General features: G+C 36.8%; 3 protein-coding genes across 3 annotated transcripts; all 3 read right to left on the bottom strand.

Moving 5' to 3' along the window:
• Nucleotides 1-1018: 1018 nt before the first annotated feature.
• On the bottom strand, nt 1019-4268 carry LOC118272232 (glutathione S-transferase 2-like). Its single transcript, XM_050693846.1, has 5 exons — nt 4116-4268; nt 3540-3676; nt 2629-2796; nt 2205-2347; nt 1019-1290 (listed from the first exon to the last, which is right to left on the bottom strand). The coding sequence occupies exons 2-5, from the start codon at nt 3670-3672 to the stop codon at nt 1120-1122; spliced, it is 615 nt and encodes a 204-aa protein (XP_050549803.1). The 5' UTR covers nt 3673-3676; nt 4116-4268; the 3' UTR covers nt 1019-1119.
• A 1284-nt stretch (nt 4269-5552) lies between these two features.
• Nucleotides 5553-16967, bottom strand: LOC118272015 (glutathione S-transferase 2). The gene is made up of 5 exons (XM_035588305.2): nt 16804-16967; nt 14257-14393; nt 8167-8334; nt 7213-7355; nt 5553-5929 (listed from the first exon to the last, which is right to left on the bottom strand). The coding sequence occupies exons 2-5, from the start codon at nt 14387-14389 to the stop codon at nt 5759-5761; spliced, it is 615 nt and encodes a 204-aa protein (XP_035444198.2). The 5' UTR covers nt 14390-14393; nt 16804-16967; the 3' UTR covers nt 5553-5758.
• Nucleotides 16968-20321: 3354 nt separating this feature from the next.
• On the bottom strand, nt 20322-22762 carry LOC118272063 (SET and MYND domain-containing protein 4). Its single transcript, XM_035588370.2, has 3 exons — nt 22232-22762; nt 20948-21820; nt 20322-20870 (listed from the first exon to the last, which is right to left on the bottom strand). The coding sequence occupies exons 1-3, from the start codon at nt 22705-22707 to the stop codon at nt 20495-20497; spliced, it is 1725 nt and encodes a 574-aa protein (XP_035444263.2). The 5' UTR covers nt 22708-22762; the 3' UTR covers nt 20322-20494.

Here is a 22762-nt window from a genome sequence, read left to right as displayed (position 1 = left end):
CATTAAGTATGTATGTAATTGTTAACAGTAGGTAAACCCACGGACTTCGAGCCTCGGAATTTCTGAATCAAACCGCAGAGCAAAGTTAGCATGGTGCAAAAACAGTAAATTAGCAACTCAAGACACCTTACACATCACGATATTTCGGTATAGTGAAGAGGAAATATTTGTATGTTATCACCAGGGGTGTTACGAATATTCGCGTCCGCATCCACGGTTGTGAACTTCTAATAATCGGCATCCGCATCTGCCTCCGTGAAAGTAAAAATTTTTGCATCCGTAACAACCCTGGTTTGCTCTATATAAGTACCAAAATTACAGGACCGATTCGTGCCGAAGCATGGCTCACCCATTCTTTACAAGACTGCAGTCAATATACGCTATATGGATTGAATATTATGACTACGTCCAGTAGCTGCGATGCAGTTGGTCTGGTGGCCGCCTAAGTACCTGCCTACACACATTATTTTGTCATTACGTGTACAAAAACATTGTCTAGACATTTGTCATGTGACGATAACATACGTTATTATTAGATAAGTTATGAAAAACTTACTGTCTGCGTTTGTCTATGTAGGTTTTATTAACCTGTATCCTTAGTATGAGTTTGTTTTACGTTTAAAGTAATCGAAACGAGAGCACGTTCGACGCTCTGATTGGACGGCTCGAATAAACTAACCAATTAGAGCGCCGAACGCGCTTTCGTTTAAACGTAAAGCAAACTCGTACTAAGGGTACTAGTGGTACTAGTATTATAAATATAGCTAATGCGTTTGCCGTACGCGATGGCTAAAATTCGTCCCTCCCAAGGTCATACTAAAATATTTTATTCGTTATCATATTTTATTATGTTAATATATTTTACGAGTAATCTGTTAATGGCTAACAAATTCAGACAAATGCTGCAATTCCTTCTGATTTTCAAATGCTACAATAATTCAGAATCATCATTCCACTATAAATGGAGTCATCATAACTCATTATGTAGGTTTAGTAGAAAATAAATGAGTAACAAACATTAAATTCTAAGTTATTTATTTAAAAACAATATACTTCTACTTAAACACTTACTACTTAAACACAGCCTTGGTATAAAATGCAATCTCTTTAGTCTTAAATTTAGAACTCCGTGGGCCCTACAGCATCAGCGTAGGTCTTCACCTTGGGAATGGAGTACACGGCGTCAACGACCTTCTGGAATACTGGATACTTCTTTTCCAAGTCAGGCACGACCAGCAAGTCCTTGATGTAGTCAAACCAACCGACGAACACGAAATCTCCCCACGTCAGCTTAAAACAGAAAAAAAAGATAAGTTTACTTGAACCTGATTTGGAGCTGCGGACCACCTAGCGGGTTTACCGGGGCTCCAGCTCGAAAAGCAGGAGTAGGGACGGAGTGGTTTATAGTCAGTGAGAGTCTGATACTCCCTCTCGCCTCGCCCATGGCGAGAGAAGTCATTGGATTATTTTCCCCCTTAAAAAGAAAGGGATACGTGAGCAAGTGACCAACTGTAAATAAGTGGTAAGTATGCTATCGTGTGGGCTAGGACACATTTTGGGTAGATGAGCCAACAAAGCAAATGTATCCTTTTTTTGATGACAATTGTGAAACCTTCCAAAGGCGTCTAGCTTTTTGGGGGAAAAACTAGGTTGTGTGGGATTTTTACGTCACTAAAACCACCCCGGTGGCCACCTCAACACCTGTAAGAGGCACCGAATCCAAAGCAAATGTATAAGATCAAAGTCAGCCTGAATATTATATTTTTCGACAAGAAAAAACTCTTGATAGTACCTTCAATGGGAGCAATTCAATAGCACTTATGCTATTGAATGTGATGGAGTGATTGATGAACCACTCCATCACGTCAGTGGGTGTGGCTCTCTGACTTGTTTCAAGGTATGAAAGGCGTGCCGTACCAGTGTACTAATGAAAGTTTTATACGTTGAAATTAAACTGAGGAATTTTTAAACTAATTCCTAAATTCGAAGCCAGAGGTATTATGACGTATTTTAGAGTGAAAGATAATTATTTTTGTCGAAATGAAGTTTTGCGAAAGAGATAGATTAATGAACTAAATTAATTGTTAATTTTGTAATTTCTTTTATCTTTTTATTTGTATAATGTAGGTATAGAGTAGTGTAATGGTTTTTATACGATTCTGTTCAATTAAATAAATAAATACATAAATGAGTAAATCCCTTACCTTTCCAAGGGCAACATGGCCGTTGTTCTTAGTGATGATCTCGTTCAGTTTCTCCAGCAAGTTGGGGAACACATCCTTGTTGAACTCAGCATACTTCTTCTCCTTCACAGCCTCATCCTCCTCGTGGTATGCAATTATACCCTCTGTAAAACAAAAATAATTCCAGACACCGTGCTACTAAAAAATATTTCGAAATATCAAAAAAAGCCAAACACAGTTTACAGAATGATAATAAAATTATTTTAAACAAATAACTAGGTCCCCGATTTAAGAAATCAATCAAGATTATTTATAAATAACTAGGAAACTACTAACTATCTACTACAGAAATATGCGCCTGTACAACATTTCACTATTACCTTGCAACAAGAAAATCATACTAAAAAAAAGAAAACCATTGGTAGTGTGTTTTTATGACACTTACTCGTAAGAAGGTCGTGAATGAGGTCGACGTTCTGGTCGATCTCCAGCGCATCCTCGAGGGTGTCTCCTCCCAGATCGTACTTATTGCCGAGGTAGCGAGCGAGGGACAGACTCTGGGCGTACTGTTTGCCGTCGAACTCCAGGAATGGCATCTGACCGAAGGGGGTCTCTGGGAAATAAATCAATATTATTGCAAGACTATCTTTTAAATATGTGATTATAATTAACGGTCATATTAATATGGAATCTGATGATTTAGTGGTCTAATGCCTTCTGCCGAGGCTGGGCGAGGCGTGAGCGAATGGCAGTCTGTTACTGACTAAAAACCACCCCGTTCCTACTCCTGCTTTTCGAGCCGAAGCCCCAGTAAACGCGCTAGGTATCCTGCAGCTCCGGAGTTTCTGATGTTTAAGGAATACTTTTTGGTACTTATCATACATACAATAAAATTCACATATCTCTATTTTTCCATTTTTTTAGAAAATCCTGTCCCGAATAGGTGCATAACGACCATGCACTCTCTTTACATTATGGCTATGCCGAATAACGCATAGCGCCGAAAGGACTTAGCATATATTGACTTAGCCATATTCAATTCGGCTAGTCGTATTGCTAAACGCCCTGTTTTTCTAAATGGCTAATCGTTATGTAAAAAAGCAGATTTTACAATTCTCCTGCGACAAATACATGAATCAGGTGGAACTTATCTTGGTAAGTGACAAATAGAGATATTTTACGTTCTTATCTTGTATTATCTTTAATAATTACCACATAAGGAGCAAAAACTGCAGGTGTAGCATGAGTGCTTGTGAAATTTATACGAATATTTAACAATCACTACCTAAAACCATTAAAAAAAATGTTTAACAAAATTTTTATCACCAAAGAAGAAGTCTCAATTGTTTTACTTACTTGGCTTGAACTCCGTCCACTCATTGAAAGCTACTCGATGGTCTTCAAACCCTTCATCTCCGAAAGCCAGCAGCAGACGCACTGGCTCTCCCAAACCCTTGCCATTAAAGTAGTGGAACACGTATTTCGGCATGTCTCTGAAAATTATTTCCTTTTTCACTAACACGAAACGGTATGGGCTTGTGGCACCGAATTGTAAACTAGCAGTGGATAGGCAGTACAATGAATAATAAGTAATTTTTTGGTGTTTAGTTTTAGTTTTAGAGGTAAACAATGAAGAAACAAACCCAATAAATGGAAGACCACATCTATTGAAATCTAAGCCTAAATCTAAATCAGGATCAGGTCTACCAAAACGCCTCAACGAATGCTATTCTCGATCCATATTTAAGTATATTTTTGAAAGAATTTTCTTTGAACTCCTAACCATTGAGGAGTTGTTCCTTCCATCATCAGCTCATCAACATGAGATGATGATCATCAGACGCAAATAGTCACTTAAGGAACAGAAGGTTGAAAATACAGACGTTTCTAAGTTATTTTGTAGAAAAGAGAGAGTTTGGAACAGGTACTTACAACTGGTGTTATGAGTCTGTGGTGCTACCGGCTTGGTGGGCAAACTAACACTGGTGGGATTATGAACGCCGGCCGGTAGATATATACGTATAGAAACAGTCGCGCGAGGCTTGTCAGCAAACACCTCATCGAACGTCATTTTACCTACATTTTGTTGTTTATACCTAAGTATTACACCATAATTAGTCTTATTTAATAATCACAGTGTGACACACCATTTAATATCTTTTTTTCTAATCAGACTGAAACATTTTTTTTAAGTCTTTTGGGTTTATTTTGTATCAGTAAGTACTTGAAAGATGTCATTTTCACGATACTTCGTGGATTTGGACATCGATTACTTAAAAATTTCTGGTTCAATTTGCGTGATACTCTTTTTGTTCCTTAAGGTATACTTTCAAGTTGGCACAGTTACCTTATAGTGAGTATCTGATGATGGGATCCCAGGGAAATCGAGGGGAACTCTCTAATTATTATGTACTTATTATATTTATGCTACAATTTCATTAAGCTATCCAACGATTTGCGTCTGATGGCCATCATATCATTTCGATGAGCTGATGATGGAAGCTACATCTCCTCAATCGTTAGGAGTTCTGTCCTTTCGAAAATATACTTACATTACATATGGATCGAGGACAGCATTCTTTGAGGCTATTTAAGTGTGGGAGAGCCATGCTTCGGCTTGAGGTCTCCATGGGCGGCGGCGATTGCTTACCATCTAGTAATCTGTAAGCTTGTACAGTAAAAAAAAAACATAATTCAAAGTGATGTCTGTCTTAATTTTTTTGTTAATTTAACTTTGTGTACTTTTAAATATACTGTGTCTAAGTTAATTTTGGTAGTGAAATTAATATGGAATGCCAAACTGGTCCAGTTCTTTTTTTTTAAGACTAATTATTGTTAGTAGTTAAAACCCATTTAACTACTGAATAAAAATGCAGCAGTGATGGGATCTCCTACCCATAGCTGCTTACATAATGCTTCGTTCACGGTCACTACCGGTCGGTGACCGCGCGCCTGCGTCGCCTCGTCTATGCATATTCATGCGCATACGACTACTAAACTGCAGACGATTTTAGTTTGAACTTGGATTGCTTCTTCATTTTGGAAATCTAACTATCCAGTGGGTGCATATTGGCATTGCATTTTAGCTGTATTATCATCGCTTCTTTCCATATTTAAAAAGCAAAGAGCTGAACTAAGTCTGTTTCCACTAGTGTTAAGCTATGTATAGGTACTAATGTATATTGATTGGTATTTAAAGCAACGTAGTAGCACATCTTTTTTGGAAAAGCGTCATAAGGCCCTTAAATCATGGTCATTTTAATAATATGGTCTTAATGTCCTATAATAACAAAAAGTAGCTCTTAAAGAATCAATGCTTATAAGAGGTGTCAGACAAACTTGATTTCGTAAAAAAAACAAAGACATACATAATTTTAAATAACATTTATTTATCATTTAAACACATCCTTACAATCTAACAGTGATAGGAAAAATATCAATAACATAATATTGACGAATGTAAATATTATTTCTATATTCTATATTATGTATAAGATAAAAATATTCGACACGCGTTCGAGATATTTTCAAAAATAGCTCTTTAGTATTGTACGTGTTGTTTCCAGAGTTTATATTTAGATGTCGCTAGGGGGCGCGGCGTCTGCGTACGCCTTGACTTTAGGGATGGAGTACACGTTGTCAATGACCTGCTGGAACACTGGGTACTTCTTCTCCAGGTCAGGCATGCGCAGCATCATCTTCAGGTAGTCAAACATACCCGCGAACACGAAATCTCCCCAAGTCAACTGCAAAAAAAAAACATTTGAGCTTCTTCTAGCGTGTCGCCCATAAGACATCTACTAATTAAGATAGACTTCGCGCAATAACTTCCAGATCAACTGATTGGAAGTGAACTTCTATTTGTTATTGAGTAACTTATGTACCTCCTAACTATTACCAAGTATCTCATGACCTGAAAGCTGGTCTGTTCTTCGGTCAGAGGATATTCCTACCAGCCTTCTGGGTACTTTCCCTACTGACGTCGATGCGGACGAATTTTTTTTTTTGATGCTTTGTAAATAAATAGTGAATAATTTTTAGATATCTTAATTTTTTTTATTTTAGTTCTACATATTACGTTTTATGTTGTAGAATTCATTAAAAAATATATTAAAATAACTACCACGTATCCTCAAACTTTTGCCTCTACTCTTCACCATTAGAAGTAGTATCTATATCCTATAGAACGATAAACAACCTACTTAGTCATTCCATGACCGTATTAGTCAGATCCTCTTAATCTCATAATCCACATCGTCATGACATAGCACCATAACTATGGCGTCATCTACATCTAACAGGATTACTTTTTGTTAACTACAGCGAGGATTAGTCAAGACATTGTTGCATGATACAGCATAATAGCTTTTAGAAGTCAAATATTTGTACATCGTAATGAATAAGGTGGTACAATTTTTTTCTCTTAAGTATTCCCTGGTATGGATCGTCAATCTTAAACTCAAAATTAAATTTTTCTCTCTCCAGTTTCTAGGTTATACAAGCTACACAAAAACAACAACCATTTATAATTATAGTGTCCATAATCCATTTGAATAGACCAGCATAATTAAGAAGAACCCATAAAAAAGGTTGTAAAAATGTACTGTTAGGTCAACGCACATTAATTTTGTGTTCCTCCCATATCTACCCGACATTCCTACTAATGCCTAACTTACCAACTTGTTCGTAAGTATCATTTTTGGATCTATCTAAAATGGAACGCAGAAGGGGTCTTAGTTTTATATTTAGTAAAGTGTAGGAGAGCTTCGGCACGAATGGGCCGGATCGACCGAAGTGATATAGGCCTCATCGAAAACCGACGTGAAACAACGCTTGCACTGTGTTTCGTTGTGTGAGTGAGGTTACCGGAGATCAAATTCCCCCCTTCCCAATCCTTCCAATCCCTGATTCCCCAGCTTCTTCTATTGTAACGCACTTGTAACGCCTCTGGTGTTTCAAGTGTCCATGGGCGGCGACGATTGCTTACCATCAGGTGATGTGTACCATAAAAAAAAGTAAAGTTTTTTACCTTTCCTAAAGCAACATGGCCGTTGTTCTTGACAAAGATGGCGCTCAATTTCTCCAATAGGTCTGGGAATACATTCTTCACGAAGTCGGCGTATTTGGCTTCCTTCACAGTCTCATCAGGTTCATACTGTACTACTGCAGCCTCTGTATAGAGAAACAGAATGAATTAATTTCTACGGTCTACTTACTGCCGCACTCAGAGACATCTAATAATAACTTTTAAATTAGTTATAGTATAGTTTACTATTCCTTAGTAACGATTTAGTGTCGAAAACCGTTGCTAACTTAAAAACCATTGCTAATTAAATTACTCTGAGTACGGTGGTAACATAATTGTTTGACAAAGTAACTCAACCAGTTTCAAGCCGTGGTAGGAGTTCTTAATCACAAGCCGCATTACGCCTCAAACAACGCAGTGAAGGTCGTGAGCGAGACGGATCATGCAAAGACATAATCGTTATTAGAATTGCACAATATTACACAATGTTTCAACATAAAACAAAACACAACAACGGTAGACAAAAATAGATTTTATTATTTTATATTAATTATCTTTGCATTGGTGCCATCATTGGGGATCTCTGTAATTACTGGTGTGAGTATTGTCATATAAAATAATAAAGATATTAAGTAATGGCGTGGTATATTATCTTGACAAAATCAGCCTGTGTGTGTAGTAATTCCTGACTATAGTGTCTCTCATCTGTCTCACTTTATATTAAGATATATTTAACAGTTTTGACTGCCGGACAAGGAGTCTCGGGTTCGAATCCTGGGTCGGGTAAAATATTGCTGAGCTTTAGGCACGGAGTCTGGAAATGTGCCCGTATTATAGCATATATGATATTGGGACTTACAACATCAATTGTGAATAATGTGTACCTTGCCTACCCCTTCGGGGATAAAAGGCGTGACAATATAAAAGTGGTACACACGTTTTAGGCCGAATACTCACTTGCACGCAGATCATTGATGAGGTCAACGTTCTGGTCGATCTCCAGGTTATCCTCGAGGGAGTCTCCAGCCACTCCGTACTTGTTGCCGAGGTACCGGCTGATGGCCAGGCTCTGGGCATACTCCTTACCGTCAATCACCAGGACTGGCATCTGACCGAATGGGGTCTCTGGAAGAAATAATCTCTTTAGCTTTTATACACTGAATGCTATTTTTGTGGGATTTTTTTTAAGGTGGGATAATCATCCAATGTCTTCTTCTGCCTTGGGCGAGGCGAGAGGGAGTGTCAAACTCTTACTGACTAAAAATCACCTCGTTTATTAAGACCACATGAAAAAATTTCCCCTACGGACTACGGTATGTAGTTTGCAATAAACTTGACCTAGTCGAATCATATTATATGAATTTTAATAACGGTCTCTAAATTTTGACTGCAATACTTTAAACGAACTTGGTCCTTAAGGACATAAGAAATCCAATAAAGTATTCTAAAAACCTACAATAATGGCTGATTTTCCCATAAAAAGTCGTAATTTATATTTAAAAGTCCCTCGTTGGGCATCAGTTCATTAGGAAAACAGACGCATAAAATAACCAGATAGCAATAATAAATTTAAAATGTAACATACATAACATGTACATATATACATTGTTATATAATATAACTGCCGCGGCCAAGGTCGGACTGTGAGCCGAAACGAATCATTATCAAACATGTTTTTGTAGGTATGGACACAGTAATGAGAGGAGCGGATAAAACTGGATATGCGGTAGCGATTTAATGATATACATAATATTATATTCCAGATTTCAAACAGACTATTAGGTACTTAACAGAGTTTTTAATCTCTGTACAGCTTCCATCTCTATTACAATAATGTAGATATTGACACAGTACACAGAGTCTATTATTTTTAAACTAACAAACAAATTGGTTCCATTCCCGCACGGAACAACTCTTTGTGTGATCCACAAATTGTTGTTTCGCGACTGGGTGTGACGTGTATGTTTGTAAACACAGGAGAAAATCCTAATGAGAGGCAATTTTTTTTTTAACTATACTAGTACGGTACCTACACAGATTGACATTCGTTATTACGTATTTCAATCTATAAACGGAATACAATGACAACAAAACCGATACACAAAGTCATTTATATCATAAACCCGCTTCCGCTTGTCAATGTAACCTAGATCTAATGGCCTTGACGGGAGTGACTGTGCAAATATCGTGTGAAGAGACGCTCGACTCAATTGGTCGCTCAATGACGTCACAAAGTGGGCAGTAGGACTATTGTACGATTGTTCGACTGCACTTTAAACTATTCAGAACCAATATAAACTGATATATGAATGTATGGAAAGATGATATAAAGCGAGACCAAGATAAATTGGTTTTGTAAAGCTTCATTAGACGCGTGTACTGTGTAGCATATTCTATTAAACCTTGCATGCAGTTAGTGAACGATTTGAACCATTTTTGTTGCCATTCATTCCATGAGCTGTAGGTGTATTGTATGAGGCCATTGTGGTATTAGATTAGTTTGATCTATAAAAAGTATTGTCATGACTTTAGAGGGGAATTCTTTAGATAATAATTCTCATTTTTTTTAAACCTAAACATGTCGTCCTGTATCTGTATCAGGATCCTCGACAAAAAATGTCCTCTGCCTATTTATACATTTTAAATTGGGAAAACTGTGAGATTATAAAACTTAACATATAAGTATCATGAAAGCTAAAAAGGTTGAGGCGTACATTTTTACTTGTGATAAGTTTTTGCTAAAAATGATCGGTGTCTAAATATAATTTTCCTGCTGCAAAAATAGTCTGTGTTTAGTAAATACTAGACTTCAGGAAACAGCATTTTGGTTAGCCAACAAAATTGTTTACTACACCCACTTTCTGACAGCTATCTATAGATATTATTATTGTGTGTGTAGTTGATGTAGGCGAGCTTATTTTAATTTACCGGATAAACAAATATAATATATACCTACTAAATTCCTAATTTTTTTTTATTCTCAGATGCTAGATTAGCAAGCTAATCCAATCTAAAAACATTTTAATTTATTTTCAATCTTATTGCACACCAAAATGGTTTTAAACTCTAAAAATGTTTCATTTATTCAATCGATTTTTAACTTTATTGAACTTCAACATGGTATAAAATCTATTACACGCAAGTAGGTAGCTTGATGTGCTTGTGTCTACACTTGTAGATAAGCCCACGGACCTATCCTGGAAGGCTTTCTCAAAACGAACACCAATAAATAAAGAACACGTCAGTAGAACGATGATACTATTTCTGTTATATGAGCGACCTTGTCTATCAATTATTATCAGCTACCTGTGAGTATACATGTACTACCAATCAATAACAAAATGATACTACTGAACGTATCATTATCGGAATACTTGATCAAGTTCCGTTTGTTTTACTACTATTATTTACCGCAGCTCTGCTGCTATTGATCGTAGCGTGATATATTATGTAGGTACTAAGTACTTTTTTTACATTTGATGGGTCGACGTTTGGCCGCTATCTCACTTCGTGATGGTAAGTGATATGCGGCCTACGATGGAGCACGTCTGCCCATAAGCAACCTATTGCAACCTATTGTACTGCATGCCAACCCGTATTGAGCAAGCGTAGTGGTTAATGCTCAAATTTTCTCCATGAGAGAAGAGGCCTTTGGTCAGCTGTTGTCACTTATAGGCTGATGATGTGAAGTACGGCATACCGCCTTCCTCAATAAATCAACTACATACACAATTCAAAAAATATTTTTCAGTTCGTACTATATAGTATAGTGACTTATAGTTCTTGAGATTAACGAGTTTAAATAAACAAACACTGATACATAAACCTGTTTTTTACATTTACTTTAGGAAAAGCTGTTTCCCCTAAATGATGATGCTGCGATGCAGAAGTTGGTAACCAACAGAGATGGAGTGTCAGACTCGTATTGATTAAAAACCACCCCGTTCCTACTCCTCTGCCTTTCGAGCCGGAGCTCCGGTAATCCGCTAGGTAAAGTAGCCCGAGCTGCGGACTACCTAGCGGGCTCCGGCTCGAAAAGCAGGAGAAGGAACGGGGTGGTTTTTAGTCAGTAAGAGTCTGACACTCCCTCTCGCATCGCCCAAGGTGGGAGAAGTCATTGGATGATTTTCCCCCCTCAAAAAAAATAAAAAAAATAAAGGTAAACTAACCCTATTTTTGCGTTATCGCACCTAAAAATATTGTTAGTAGACATGACAAAACGATTGAGTTGAAGGAACTATACAGGAATATTCTAGATATTTCATCAAAATCCAAAATGGAACATCTGTAGATGGTTCAAGTGTTGACTGTGTAAAGATAAGAAAAACAAACTGTTTTTTTTTTCGTCGCTGTTGTCACCCAAGATAACATATAAACGACAATCGTACGACACATTTTTATTACATGCACAAACACACATACATACCTACATGAAATTATATTAGTATGTTCACAGTGACTCATAGGTATAATTATATTATCAATGCATTTATGTATTTCCACGACTTTTTATCGAAAACTTGATGCAATTCCTCGAAACTGCTGTATGCTGTTGATAATCCTTAATATATGTCATACTTTATCTTTCTTAATCATGCATACTTTTCTCTCTGAATTGTTAAATAGACCGTTGCCGGATTCCCGTATTAACAGTCAAGATAAAGTCACAACAAATTTTTGTTCACTATAAGAAACAAACAAAAACTTTAAGACCTATTAAGTTCATATTACCGGATTCGGGAACAGAGTAGCTAAAATACACTTTAATTAAGATCACTATTTTGGTAGCATGTTAACGAAGTGACTATTAAGGGAGGCGGTATCTTGTCAATTTATCCAATGGAAGGTGACGTTGCTGTGGTGCCATAAAAAATAGCTAATGATGATGTGTATGGTGCAATAGTAAATAATAATATAATGTGTAAAAGAGTCGATGAAACAATCACCAACGTCACCTACGCATGCAGTGATTAAGAGTCCCGGTGTAACTCGAAATTAGTAGGGCAGCCCGAGAAGCAATTCATGTAAAAGTTATTTAATGTAAAGATATTGCAGACGATTTCGATCAGAGTCATTTAATGGTTACTTAAACCAGTCCTTAGCAATTGTTTTCAATACAAAATCGTTACTAAGGAATGGCTTAAGTAATCTTTTAATGTCTCCGAGTGCGGCACAGACTCATTTTACAACAGTCTTACTATGAGCTGAATACGTTTAAACAACGGAATATTATAAGAGATAATAAAAAATAAATAACATAAAAGTCTTTCTTAACAACTGGACGTGTGTGACCCTTAGTACCGAGCCTTATCATTGAAGAACTCAAATAACTTCCAAACATCAATGTCTTCCATTGATACTCTCTTCAAAGCATTATCCCGAAATAAGGATGTTGATACACCGGCCACCGGCCTGATAACCCACTCACTACAATAGTGGCTTGTTTCCTCACTCTTTCACATCATTTAGCCATTATTCGCCTTTCCCTTTCATTCAACTTGTTTTGTAAACTGTTCACAGTATAATTGTGAGAAAGTTAGTGTTCTGTCTAATACTCCTAATGCTGGGTTGTTATGTACCGGGTTATCGGAGTTTCGGTTCGAAGTAGATGCTAACTAAGCTTACTATGCCTAAGGACAGCTTTTTCTTATTAAATAAAAGTATAACTTTAACGTCTGGCTCGAAGCAGGAGTAGGGAGGGTCTTTACTCGGTTAGAGTCTGACACTCCTTCTCGCCTTCACCCAAGTGAAAATCATGCAATAACTGGTCCTGCCTTAGTAAAGTGCCAGACACTTACTGACTAAAAATCACCCCGTTCCTACTCCTGCTTCGAGCCAGACGCTAAAGATTTTCTTTTATTTAATAAATGTTTTTTTTTTGCAAATATGTTACAATGTAACTCTTTAACACGTCAATCTCTTAAATAACTAGATGAGGCTGGCATTTTCTATCGGACTGCTCTGAGAAGAAATGCCGAAACATTCAGAGGTCATAGTCTCTTTTAAAGTCCAGGATAAGAAAACGCAGTCTTTAAGAGTAGTTAGCACATGCCTATTACTTAACATTATTATCCTGTCACACTGGCAAAAGCAGAGACTACAGAGTGCAACACGTAATTTTAATTAAACAAATCCTGTGAGCTTAAGAAAACAATAGAAGTGTTATCGTCAGGTAAATCCGTGAAACTAAACATTCAACGAACGATAGGGTGACCTATTTAGGTAATATAACGTTTGTAATATACCTACAATGTGTGTGATATTCTTTATTTATAGGATGGTCGGGCAAATGACTGCATATATATCCTGTGTGATCAACTCTATGTGTGATCCACAAATTGTCGTTCCGGATCTGGATGTGATATGTACATGTGAATTTGTATGTTTGTAAACCTATCCATGACACAGGAAAAAATCTAAGTGTGAGGCAACGTACTGTATAAAAAAACGAGCAGAAGGCAGAAGCGTTGAATCTTTGAGGATGATTAGCAATCAGCATCGCCTGGGTGGTTTTCCGAAAAACTTTAACTTTTATTTAACAAATCATTAATCTCCTGCGTTATTAAGCATCGCGGTAGCTTATTATCATCCTTATTTTTATTGGATTGGTTGAGAGCAGTGTCACAGCTTATTTTATTGAAACCAAATTTTGTGTTTCAATCGGCAGAATTGTTAACTTTTGGTTGAGGGTAATGACGCCGTTAACATTTTGTGATTTTTTTCGGAAAACCACCCGCCTATGGACACTCCCAAAGCGTTACTGGCCTTTTGGAGTAACCTGGCGATAACAGGCCATGGTTCACGCTGGTTTATATGACTGGGTCATTCGTGCCTGGTACACTACAGCAGGTAATTGTTTAGAATATCACGAGGCCTAGACACGCTGTATAAACTCCAGTCATAACAATTAATGGCGCTTAGATCATATATACGTTATATAATACATTAACAATACAATATATACACTCGTTCTCCATTATTATGGCTATTTTGTTACCTACATTCTAGAATTGAGCCTATCGTACTCTTACTTAAACTTAAACTTACTTGGCTTGAATGCAGGCCATTCCGATTGTGGGATACGACGGTCATCGAACTCCTGCCCACCGTAAGCCAGCAGCAATCGGATGGACTCGCCCAGAGCCTTCACGGGAAAGTAGTAGAACACGACTTCAGGCATGGTTCTAGAAAAGAAACAATCATTTTAAAAATAACGGAATACCTATATTTCTTCTTTACCAACCACGGTCCCTAAGGCAGAGTAGAATACCTCCATTTGTCGCTACCATCTTTCCTGATGTTGATTTAAGAACCGACTGAGAGACTACATAATATTTAACAAAGACCGGGCATCAGCATTCTTTAATAAGCCCTAGATGTAGGGTAGATAGATAGATAGGTAGATAACCCTTTAGGAGACCATGGCAAATCCGTCTTTTTTAGAGAATGCCCATAGTCCAACAGTGGATTTACATTGACTTGCATGTGTGAAACCACAGAAATATTATTTATTTATTTATTATATCAAATGTCCATACTTTTGTAATATCAATGTATCAATTTGATAATCAAAATTGTATCCATGTATGAAACCATGGTGTGAACACGTGCGACAGACAGTCAGTTCATGAAAATTCTTCTTTAACTTTAACTTTAAACATAAAATCAAGTCAAAGTTTAAAAAGTACGTATTATACCACGTACGAATATGTAAGAGAAATAATGGAGACAATGAATAATAATGTAATTGGTAATAAATGGTGATAACAGAGAGTATGACTAGCGTGCGTTCGGAGATACGGTCCGTATCGACCGGGCTTCCGAAAGATAGCCACCAATGTATATTGGAAATTGCCATTGACGCCACCGAACACAGGACAAGATGGTAAACGATAGCCCGCAAGAAAGTAATTTATCGACGTCACGACCCTCAGCATTGAGGACAAACGACGCAAGGAGGAGGAGGTATATTGAATACATAATAAATCATCACCATCAAGAACGGCTTTGTGAGTCCATTGCTGGACTATGATAAGTCTATAAAAGAGGGGTTTTTCATATCCTCCATGCAAACGAATTGCAGATCGCAGAAAAAATCGGGTTTATCAGACAACGCTGTGCTGGTGCCTGGTTTCTGGTCATTATTAGTCCCTAATTAATTATTATTACTTCTACGTGACCCATAATACTAATGTATGTATGTATACCTAGATATTATTATAACTACGCAACGGTTGTCAATGTACTTTTTAAAATATACAGTTATATATATAGTTTTACTCCTAATTTAACGCGTGTGAAGCCTCGGGTACTGGCTAATTTTATTAAGTCTATTATTCCATTCAGGTTTTTCTGTCAGACAATTCACAAGAAAACGGATGTTTGTTATTAAAAATACCTCTAGAACTTCACTCTGTTAGTTTAAATATAAAAATTAACAAACAATGGCTAATTAACATAGTTTACTATATTGCATAATTCCACGAAAGATTTTGTCGACATGAACATTTTAATCACCTAAGTATTGAATGTACAATAAGGTGTCTTAATTGCCAATAAAATTACAATAATATTAATTTGAGCAACAAGAATTAATTATAATTTCAACACGTAATAGTCCAACCTGTTATCATAATATTGTAAATCTCGTAATTATTTCGTATTTGATATATTATGAAATTCGAAAGAAAGAAAAAGTATTTATTTTACACCTGATTATGACGGGCTATGAAAATTACAAGTCTATTTAGTCCTTCAGAGAGATAATAAATAAATATTAGACACCTATTTTTTATTTTGTCATATAAGATAACAGAATTTAAACAAAACGAATGAAAGTTTAGGAGTGGGAAGCAAATACGTCATTTCTACGTATAAAATGTACCTTGAAGTGACGTCACGCGATATTTCAAATCGATATAATTATCTTCGAAAGTATTTGTTTCCGTAAGAAAATACGTGTCTAATATTTTATATAAAATAGGACATTAAAATAAAAAATATTCATCTGCCCTATTGCTAACAAAAGCATGGACCTTTAGTATTGAAGATGTTTTTTGCATTTGGTACAAATTTTTGTTTGCAGAAATATGTAACCTACGCAGTTTTGTAATAAACGTATCATGATGATTTATTCGTTTTCGGCATTCGTTAAATTTAGGTTCAAAGGTGTGGAAAAAGACGTGTTTTTTTTCTTTAGACGTCTTTAAATCGAAAATATACAAGCGTATTCAAATTCTAACAATGCTTACTCGTAATCAGAATTACCTAGAACTAAAATAGCTAGTAACATCACGTTCACATATCGACTATAAATCAAAAATTATCGACAGCAACAACCAATATAAATTAAATATTCATTTACCAGACAAACTACTGTAAATAAACGCCTCCACGACCTAGAGACAATCGATCCAACCAAGTTTACCTACTTATTAAAAATAATATTTCGTGCGACCTAACCTATAAACCAAATCGTAACCTTCAATTTACTTGAAAAATTAACGATTTTCTTGGTAAAATGTTAGTTTAGTTTGAAAGTGTTATTTTTAGATTAATCTTACGTGTTATTTGCTGTATTTTTAAGCTACTTACGTTTATGTATGGGAGCACGGAAGAGGTGTCGTCGGGATGGCGTTCTCTCCAACACTAACCTATCCGCGGTCGCCGGCCGGTAGAAGTAGTGAGAAGTTGGCCGCTATAAACAAACGCCGTTCCTATGCAATCGTATTCAGACAAATATTCAATACGCCACGCAGTTTTAACTGCTGAAATCTGTAATAATCATCGTAGCAGCTTATTGAATAAAATTACCAGTAATTTGGTTAGCTTGGGTGAAAAATTATAATGAAATAAGGATTGGGATAGAATGACGTCAAAAAATGTATGTATACTAACTCCATTAAAGGTCGGCAACGTCTCCGTTTATCAGTTTTATCAGCGTGCCTAGTGCAAGATTTTCACCTATTCGATTGTGTTAACTTCAACTCTAATTAAAAAAAACCAGTGGGTCCACATGTGTCGTGGGTGCGGTTATAACATACATACACAAACAACACCCAGACCCGAAATAACAATTTGTCCATCACACAGAGTTGCTCCGTGCGGGAATCGGATCCAATACACGATGCGCAGCAACCGGTTGCCCAGCCACCGCGCCAACCGTGCAGTAAAAATAATATACACAGGCCTATCTATGATCAATCAATCCGCCAATGATTTCCAGATGGCCTATCTGGTCGGAAACGACATGCATCTAGCGGCTCCCTTTTTTTTGGGGCGAAAATCATCCAACAACTTCTCTCGCCTTGGGTGAAGCAAATGGGAATATCAGACTCTTACTGACTAAAAACCAGCCCGTTCCTACTCCTGCTCTTCCATAACCCGCTAGGTATTCCGCAGCTCCAGGTGTCAAACTGCTTCCTGCGACCATAATTAGGTCAGCTGTTCACCTTGCGGGTTACGTGGTCTCCATTCTAGGACTCCTCTGCCCCTGTGACAATTAGTTCGACATAGGAACGGAATGGCCCCACCCACAGCAACTCTAGTGATTTAACCCTACTTGCATGCTTGGTCAGCGACTATATTCATTTGCGGATCTCCTCATTTCATTCATTGTTCAATTACTGCACTGTGGGTTACCAATACAAAAAACAATTTTTTTTTAGGATTTATTTACGGAATTAGGATTTGTTCTACATTTGGGTTTAACTAACAAAACGGTTATTTCTCATGTTTCGTTATTGAAGTTATCTTTTGAAAAGATAAGTGTTTGCAATAAAAAATAAGGTTATCGTTTATTATCAATGACTTTTATGTTAAATACGATAATTATGATTATAATATTTATTTTAGAAAACACGCCAATACTCGTAACAGTTTTTTTACCAAGTTACAGACCACCTATTTACATAATGTTCCCTATTTGAACTTATGTGTAAAGGTAATTGGTATCTTACAAAAGTGCACATGAATGGTCTATACTTTACCAAAGTCTAACCATAACAGCATCACATCAACAGCTTATTAAATGGCCACTGCTGACCAAAGACCTCAAATCGCAAGGAGAAGGTTTGAACATTAAACACCACGCTTGTTCAATGCAGGTTGGCTATTTCAAATTTAAAGGAGGTTTCCCCACGATGTTATTCTTCACCGTTTGTCAGTAGTGTCTAAATTATCTTAGAAAATACGTATAACTCGGAAAAAGTCAGATTGGTATCTATCGAAACCGACGCGCGCTTCTCATGCATGATAGTGCTATCACGCATAGAAGCGGGCGTCCTAAACCTCCGGGCCACCCATCTACCCCAATACTTATTATAAACCTAACTAACTTGGACAATCACTTGACACCAACTACATGAGTAATTACTTGACTACTTGATAACCTATAACTTGATACCTATGATATTAGTCCGGTCAAATTAGACATTCGGTGCTACATAAATTCGCAACAAGCTGAATTTCGGTACAATTGTTCAAAACACGATTATAAACAATAGCTGAAAGTTCCCCATCATTCCCGTGTGTGGAAAAAAAATTATTCAAGTTCAAATGTCAAAAAAATGAGTTTTTCGCGATTTTCAGCAAAACGGTAAGTTTTATCAGAAAATACCTCAGACTAAAATTGTAGATCATTAAATTATCTATAAAAAATATATCAATACTTTTTTCTCACGAGACACCGTTTCGGAGATATCGCAGTGTAAAAAGTTGTAACAGTTGCAATACTAGTTGGTACTTACGTGGCTAATTCGACGGCGGAATTTTAAAGATATTTTTTTTCATACTCTTCATTCAACTCCTGGCCACAAAATAAGCATTGTTCTTTAAAACAAAAAGCGGATTCTCTGACACGTGACCTAGTACGAGGAGGACTTGCTGTGGAAGTACTGGCTTCTTGCTCTTCACGTTCTCTCTTTATAGACGCAGCAATAGAAGACTTTCGGGTATAATTTTTACGACACTGTTCATGTATTGTCACAGATTTCTGATTTTGGAGATATTCCGAAAATTCATCTTCATTTTCGATACTTGTATTAATCAGTGTCTTTATACCACGTTCAACAGTAACAACATCACTTTCAGTTAAAAGTTTAGAACATATAAAACAATATTCTGACATTTTTGTTATGAAATTCCAAATAGCACGATATTGGTTAGGATAAACACAATGACCGACAGAAAAATATTTTAACCTATACTACATAATATTACAACTCTAGGGATAAATATACGTGACGTACCTACTCATGCATGTTATGACTATTGCAACTGTTACAACTTTTTACACTGCGATATCTCCGAAACGGTGTCTCGTGAGAAAAAAGTATTGGTATATTTTTATAGATAATTTAATGATCTACAATTTTAGTCTTAGGTATTTCCTGATAAAACTTACCGTTTAGCTGAAAATCGCGAAAAACTCATTTTTTTGACATTTGAACTTGAATATTTTTTTTTCCACACACGGGAATGATGGGGAACTTTCAGCTATTGTTTATAATCGTGTTTTAAACAATTGTAGCGAAATTCAGCTTGTTGCGAATTTATGTAATTTCACCCTATATTTTTGGTCTAATTTGACCGGACTATATATGATGATAACTTGATACTTTAAGTGTGGGAAAGCAATACTTCGGCACGAATGGGCCGGATCGACCGGAGTGATACCAAGGTCTCACCGAAAACCAACGTGAAACAACGCTTGCGTTGTGTTTCGTTTTCCCAATCTCCGATTCCCCAACAACCTTCCTAACCCCTAAAAGGCCAGCAACGCACTTGTAATGCCTCTGGTGTTTCAAGTGTGGCGGCGATTGCTTACCATCAGGTATTAAGCTCGATTATCGGCGTGTTCCATAAAGGTATTTTAGTACAACGTAGAGGACGTTGACCACTCGCTATTTGACTTCCAATCTGCGGTTACCAGTCGAGTCAGTTCTTCGAGCGATGTGGCCTACCCACTACCACTTCAGTCTGCACATTTCGCGATAAATGTCGCTAGTTCTAGTTCATAGACGAAAATACACATTTCGATTTTTTTCGCACAAACAAACTCCGAGCGTGGTTATTGCTATAACTAAATTTAGGGAAAATAAAAACAACATTCGATAGGTTAAACATTTAATAATGCAAAGAATATTGTGTAGTAAGTAGTGATAATCATGTATAGCTATGATTATAATAATTAGGAAATTCTCTAAAGTTTTAAGTAAATAACATGTTTCAGAGATAATAATAGGTCGTCTGCACGGGTTTGAGCAAGTTTTGAGCTAAACCGCGCTTAGATGCTGGTTGTTAACGGTATTAACAATCTATTTTCTTCGTAAGTTTTTAAATAATCATTTCTATAGTTGATGCGTACGAAGAACATTACACATCTGATAAATTCTATGTATGCTTCATCGTACTCCTTAGAGAATGAAACAGAATTTAGCAAATACATAACTCGACATATTTCCTTATAAATATTTTTAGTATTCTCCTCAATTTGTCCCCTGGGCATACTTCTGAAGGCTTCCAACTGTTCTGGATTCAGGTTTTGCGTTAGTGGAACATTATTTTCACAGATAACACAGTCTTTGCACGCAATCCCATAATCGTGTAATAATTTTGTTGCACGCTCCTTTCCATATTCTTCAGTTTCCAGATAATGACCTCTGTGAAACAAAAATACAAATTAAATTCTGGTTTTTAAAAGTTTGGAAGAGAACAACTTCACTCATTAGGTACCTACATGTAACTGAATGTTAGTAGCTCTCCTTTTTTTATTGGTTTTAAAGCGAACAGTGCTGCACTGTTTCGAAGCCCAATCACGTATGTATTTGGTGTACAGGAATGATCCAAGTTCCCGATCAACGGAAAGTATCCTCGGTTCGTGAAATTGTGCAGTTCGACCTTGGCACAATGAGTTACATGTAACATTCGTACCGGTGTACAATACAGGCAGAGATATAGAAATATCCGGGCCACTGCACGTATGGCTGCTTCCCTCTCTTCGGAACATTCTGGGAAGAATGACGTTCTCGTTTCCAAATAATGAATTATATTAACGATGCACATGCATCTATTAAACATTCTACCGTGGACAAATGGATTGTCAGCGCGTGGTTTCAACACAGAAAACTTATTGGAACCGAAGATCTTTGCTGTAATTTCATTTTTCTCGCCATCAGCGCCCAAATCTTTAGACACGGCAATAAATTCGTCCCAAGAGCTACACAACCGACGTATCTTAAGAACAGTTTGGAAGGGTAATTTTATATCATCCACTATGATATCTACAATTTTACATTCAACATCGTGACCCTCCGACATAGATTTTTCTTTGCAGTTTTCATCACAGAACATAGCTTTACAGCATCCTTCACAAGGTATAGAATCGGGTGACATGCGAAGACAATAATGGCATGAGGTTGTCACATTTTTTGAATGAGTCGCAGCCATAAAGGCAGTTTCGTTTACGAGAAGCGTCCCCACTCTGATATCTTTAGCAGCAACTACTTTAACTTGTCCTGATTCGACTATAACGTCTACATCTGGAGTAGCACACGGTGCGTCAACATTGATGCTCTTGAGCTTGAAGAAATTGTCAACAAACGGAGAAGATCTGAAACGTAACACAAAAACGAAACAGGTTTAATTTAACATTTTGTATGAAAAATAGCTCTACGTCTGTTTGCCTATCCTTCAGTTCGAAGTAACAATTACCTTACCACTATTACGATAAAAAAATTCAATTATAACACATAGCTGTCCGTCATAGCCTGGGCATTAAGTGATTTTAACTGACTGCCTATACAATATTCACACACACAACACACTTCACATAATTCCCCGAACACTTTTAAGGTGCAGAAATATAATATTTGGCATAATTCTTCTTTGACAGAATTCGCATTTGCACCTATACACTGGTGATGCCTCGTTTGTGGCAGGTGGAGATCTACCGATTACAATTAGTAGTATATAATTATCCATGTAATAAGTAATTGACTAAGCGCAGTATGGTAATACTTACGTATATTCCAATGCTTCTCTTTCGATGTATAATAATTCACTGGCTGTAGATTTCATCTCCGTTAATTTATGAACTATACCTCGTGGACAATCCAGTGCAAGGCAAGTATCAATATTATTTAGACTTAAAGAAAATGTAATAGGAAAGCATAAACAAAGTTCCGCTCTGCTACAATATGCTAATTGCATAACATCAGAATTAATTGGTGCAAACGTAAGTGCGTTATTAAACGCCAATAATGCTTGTTCAGCGTCGTAATAACGCCTAAAATAAATCAAACCACGTTCCAGAAAGCTTCGAGATACAGACGTCGATTTCTCACAAAATTGGAATATCAACCAATTGTTAGTTTTACTTAACACGTTTCGAGCAAGTACCACACAATCCGATAAATCCTCGTTCAGTAATGTGTTGTAGATGTCCTTTAAAGACGGATCCGTATAATATTTATCCAATCCCGTCCAGTTATTATTCATTTTTACTTATTCGTGGCACTTCTCACTGCAGCAGGTAAATATATAAACCAGACTT

Source organism: Spodoptera frugiperda, chromosome 5, assembly GCF_023101765.2.
Source record: "Spodoptera frugiperda isolate SF20-4 chromosome 5, AGI-APGP_CSIRO_Sfru_2.0, whole genome shotgun sequence".
Lineage (NCBI taxonomy): Eukaryota > Metazoa > Arthropoda > Insecta > Lepidoptera > Noctuidae > Spodoptera > Spodoptera frugiperda.
Note: the sequence above shows the minus strand (reverse complement) of the source record. Positions and strands in the feature narration are given on the sequence as shown.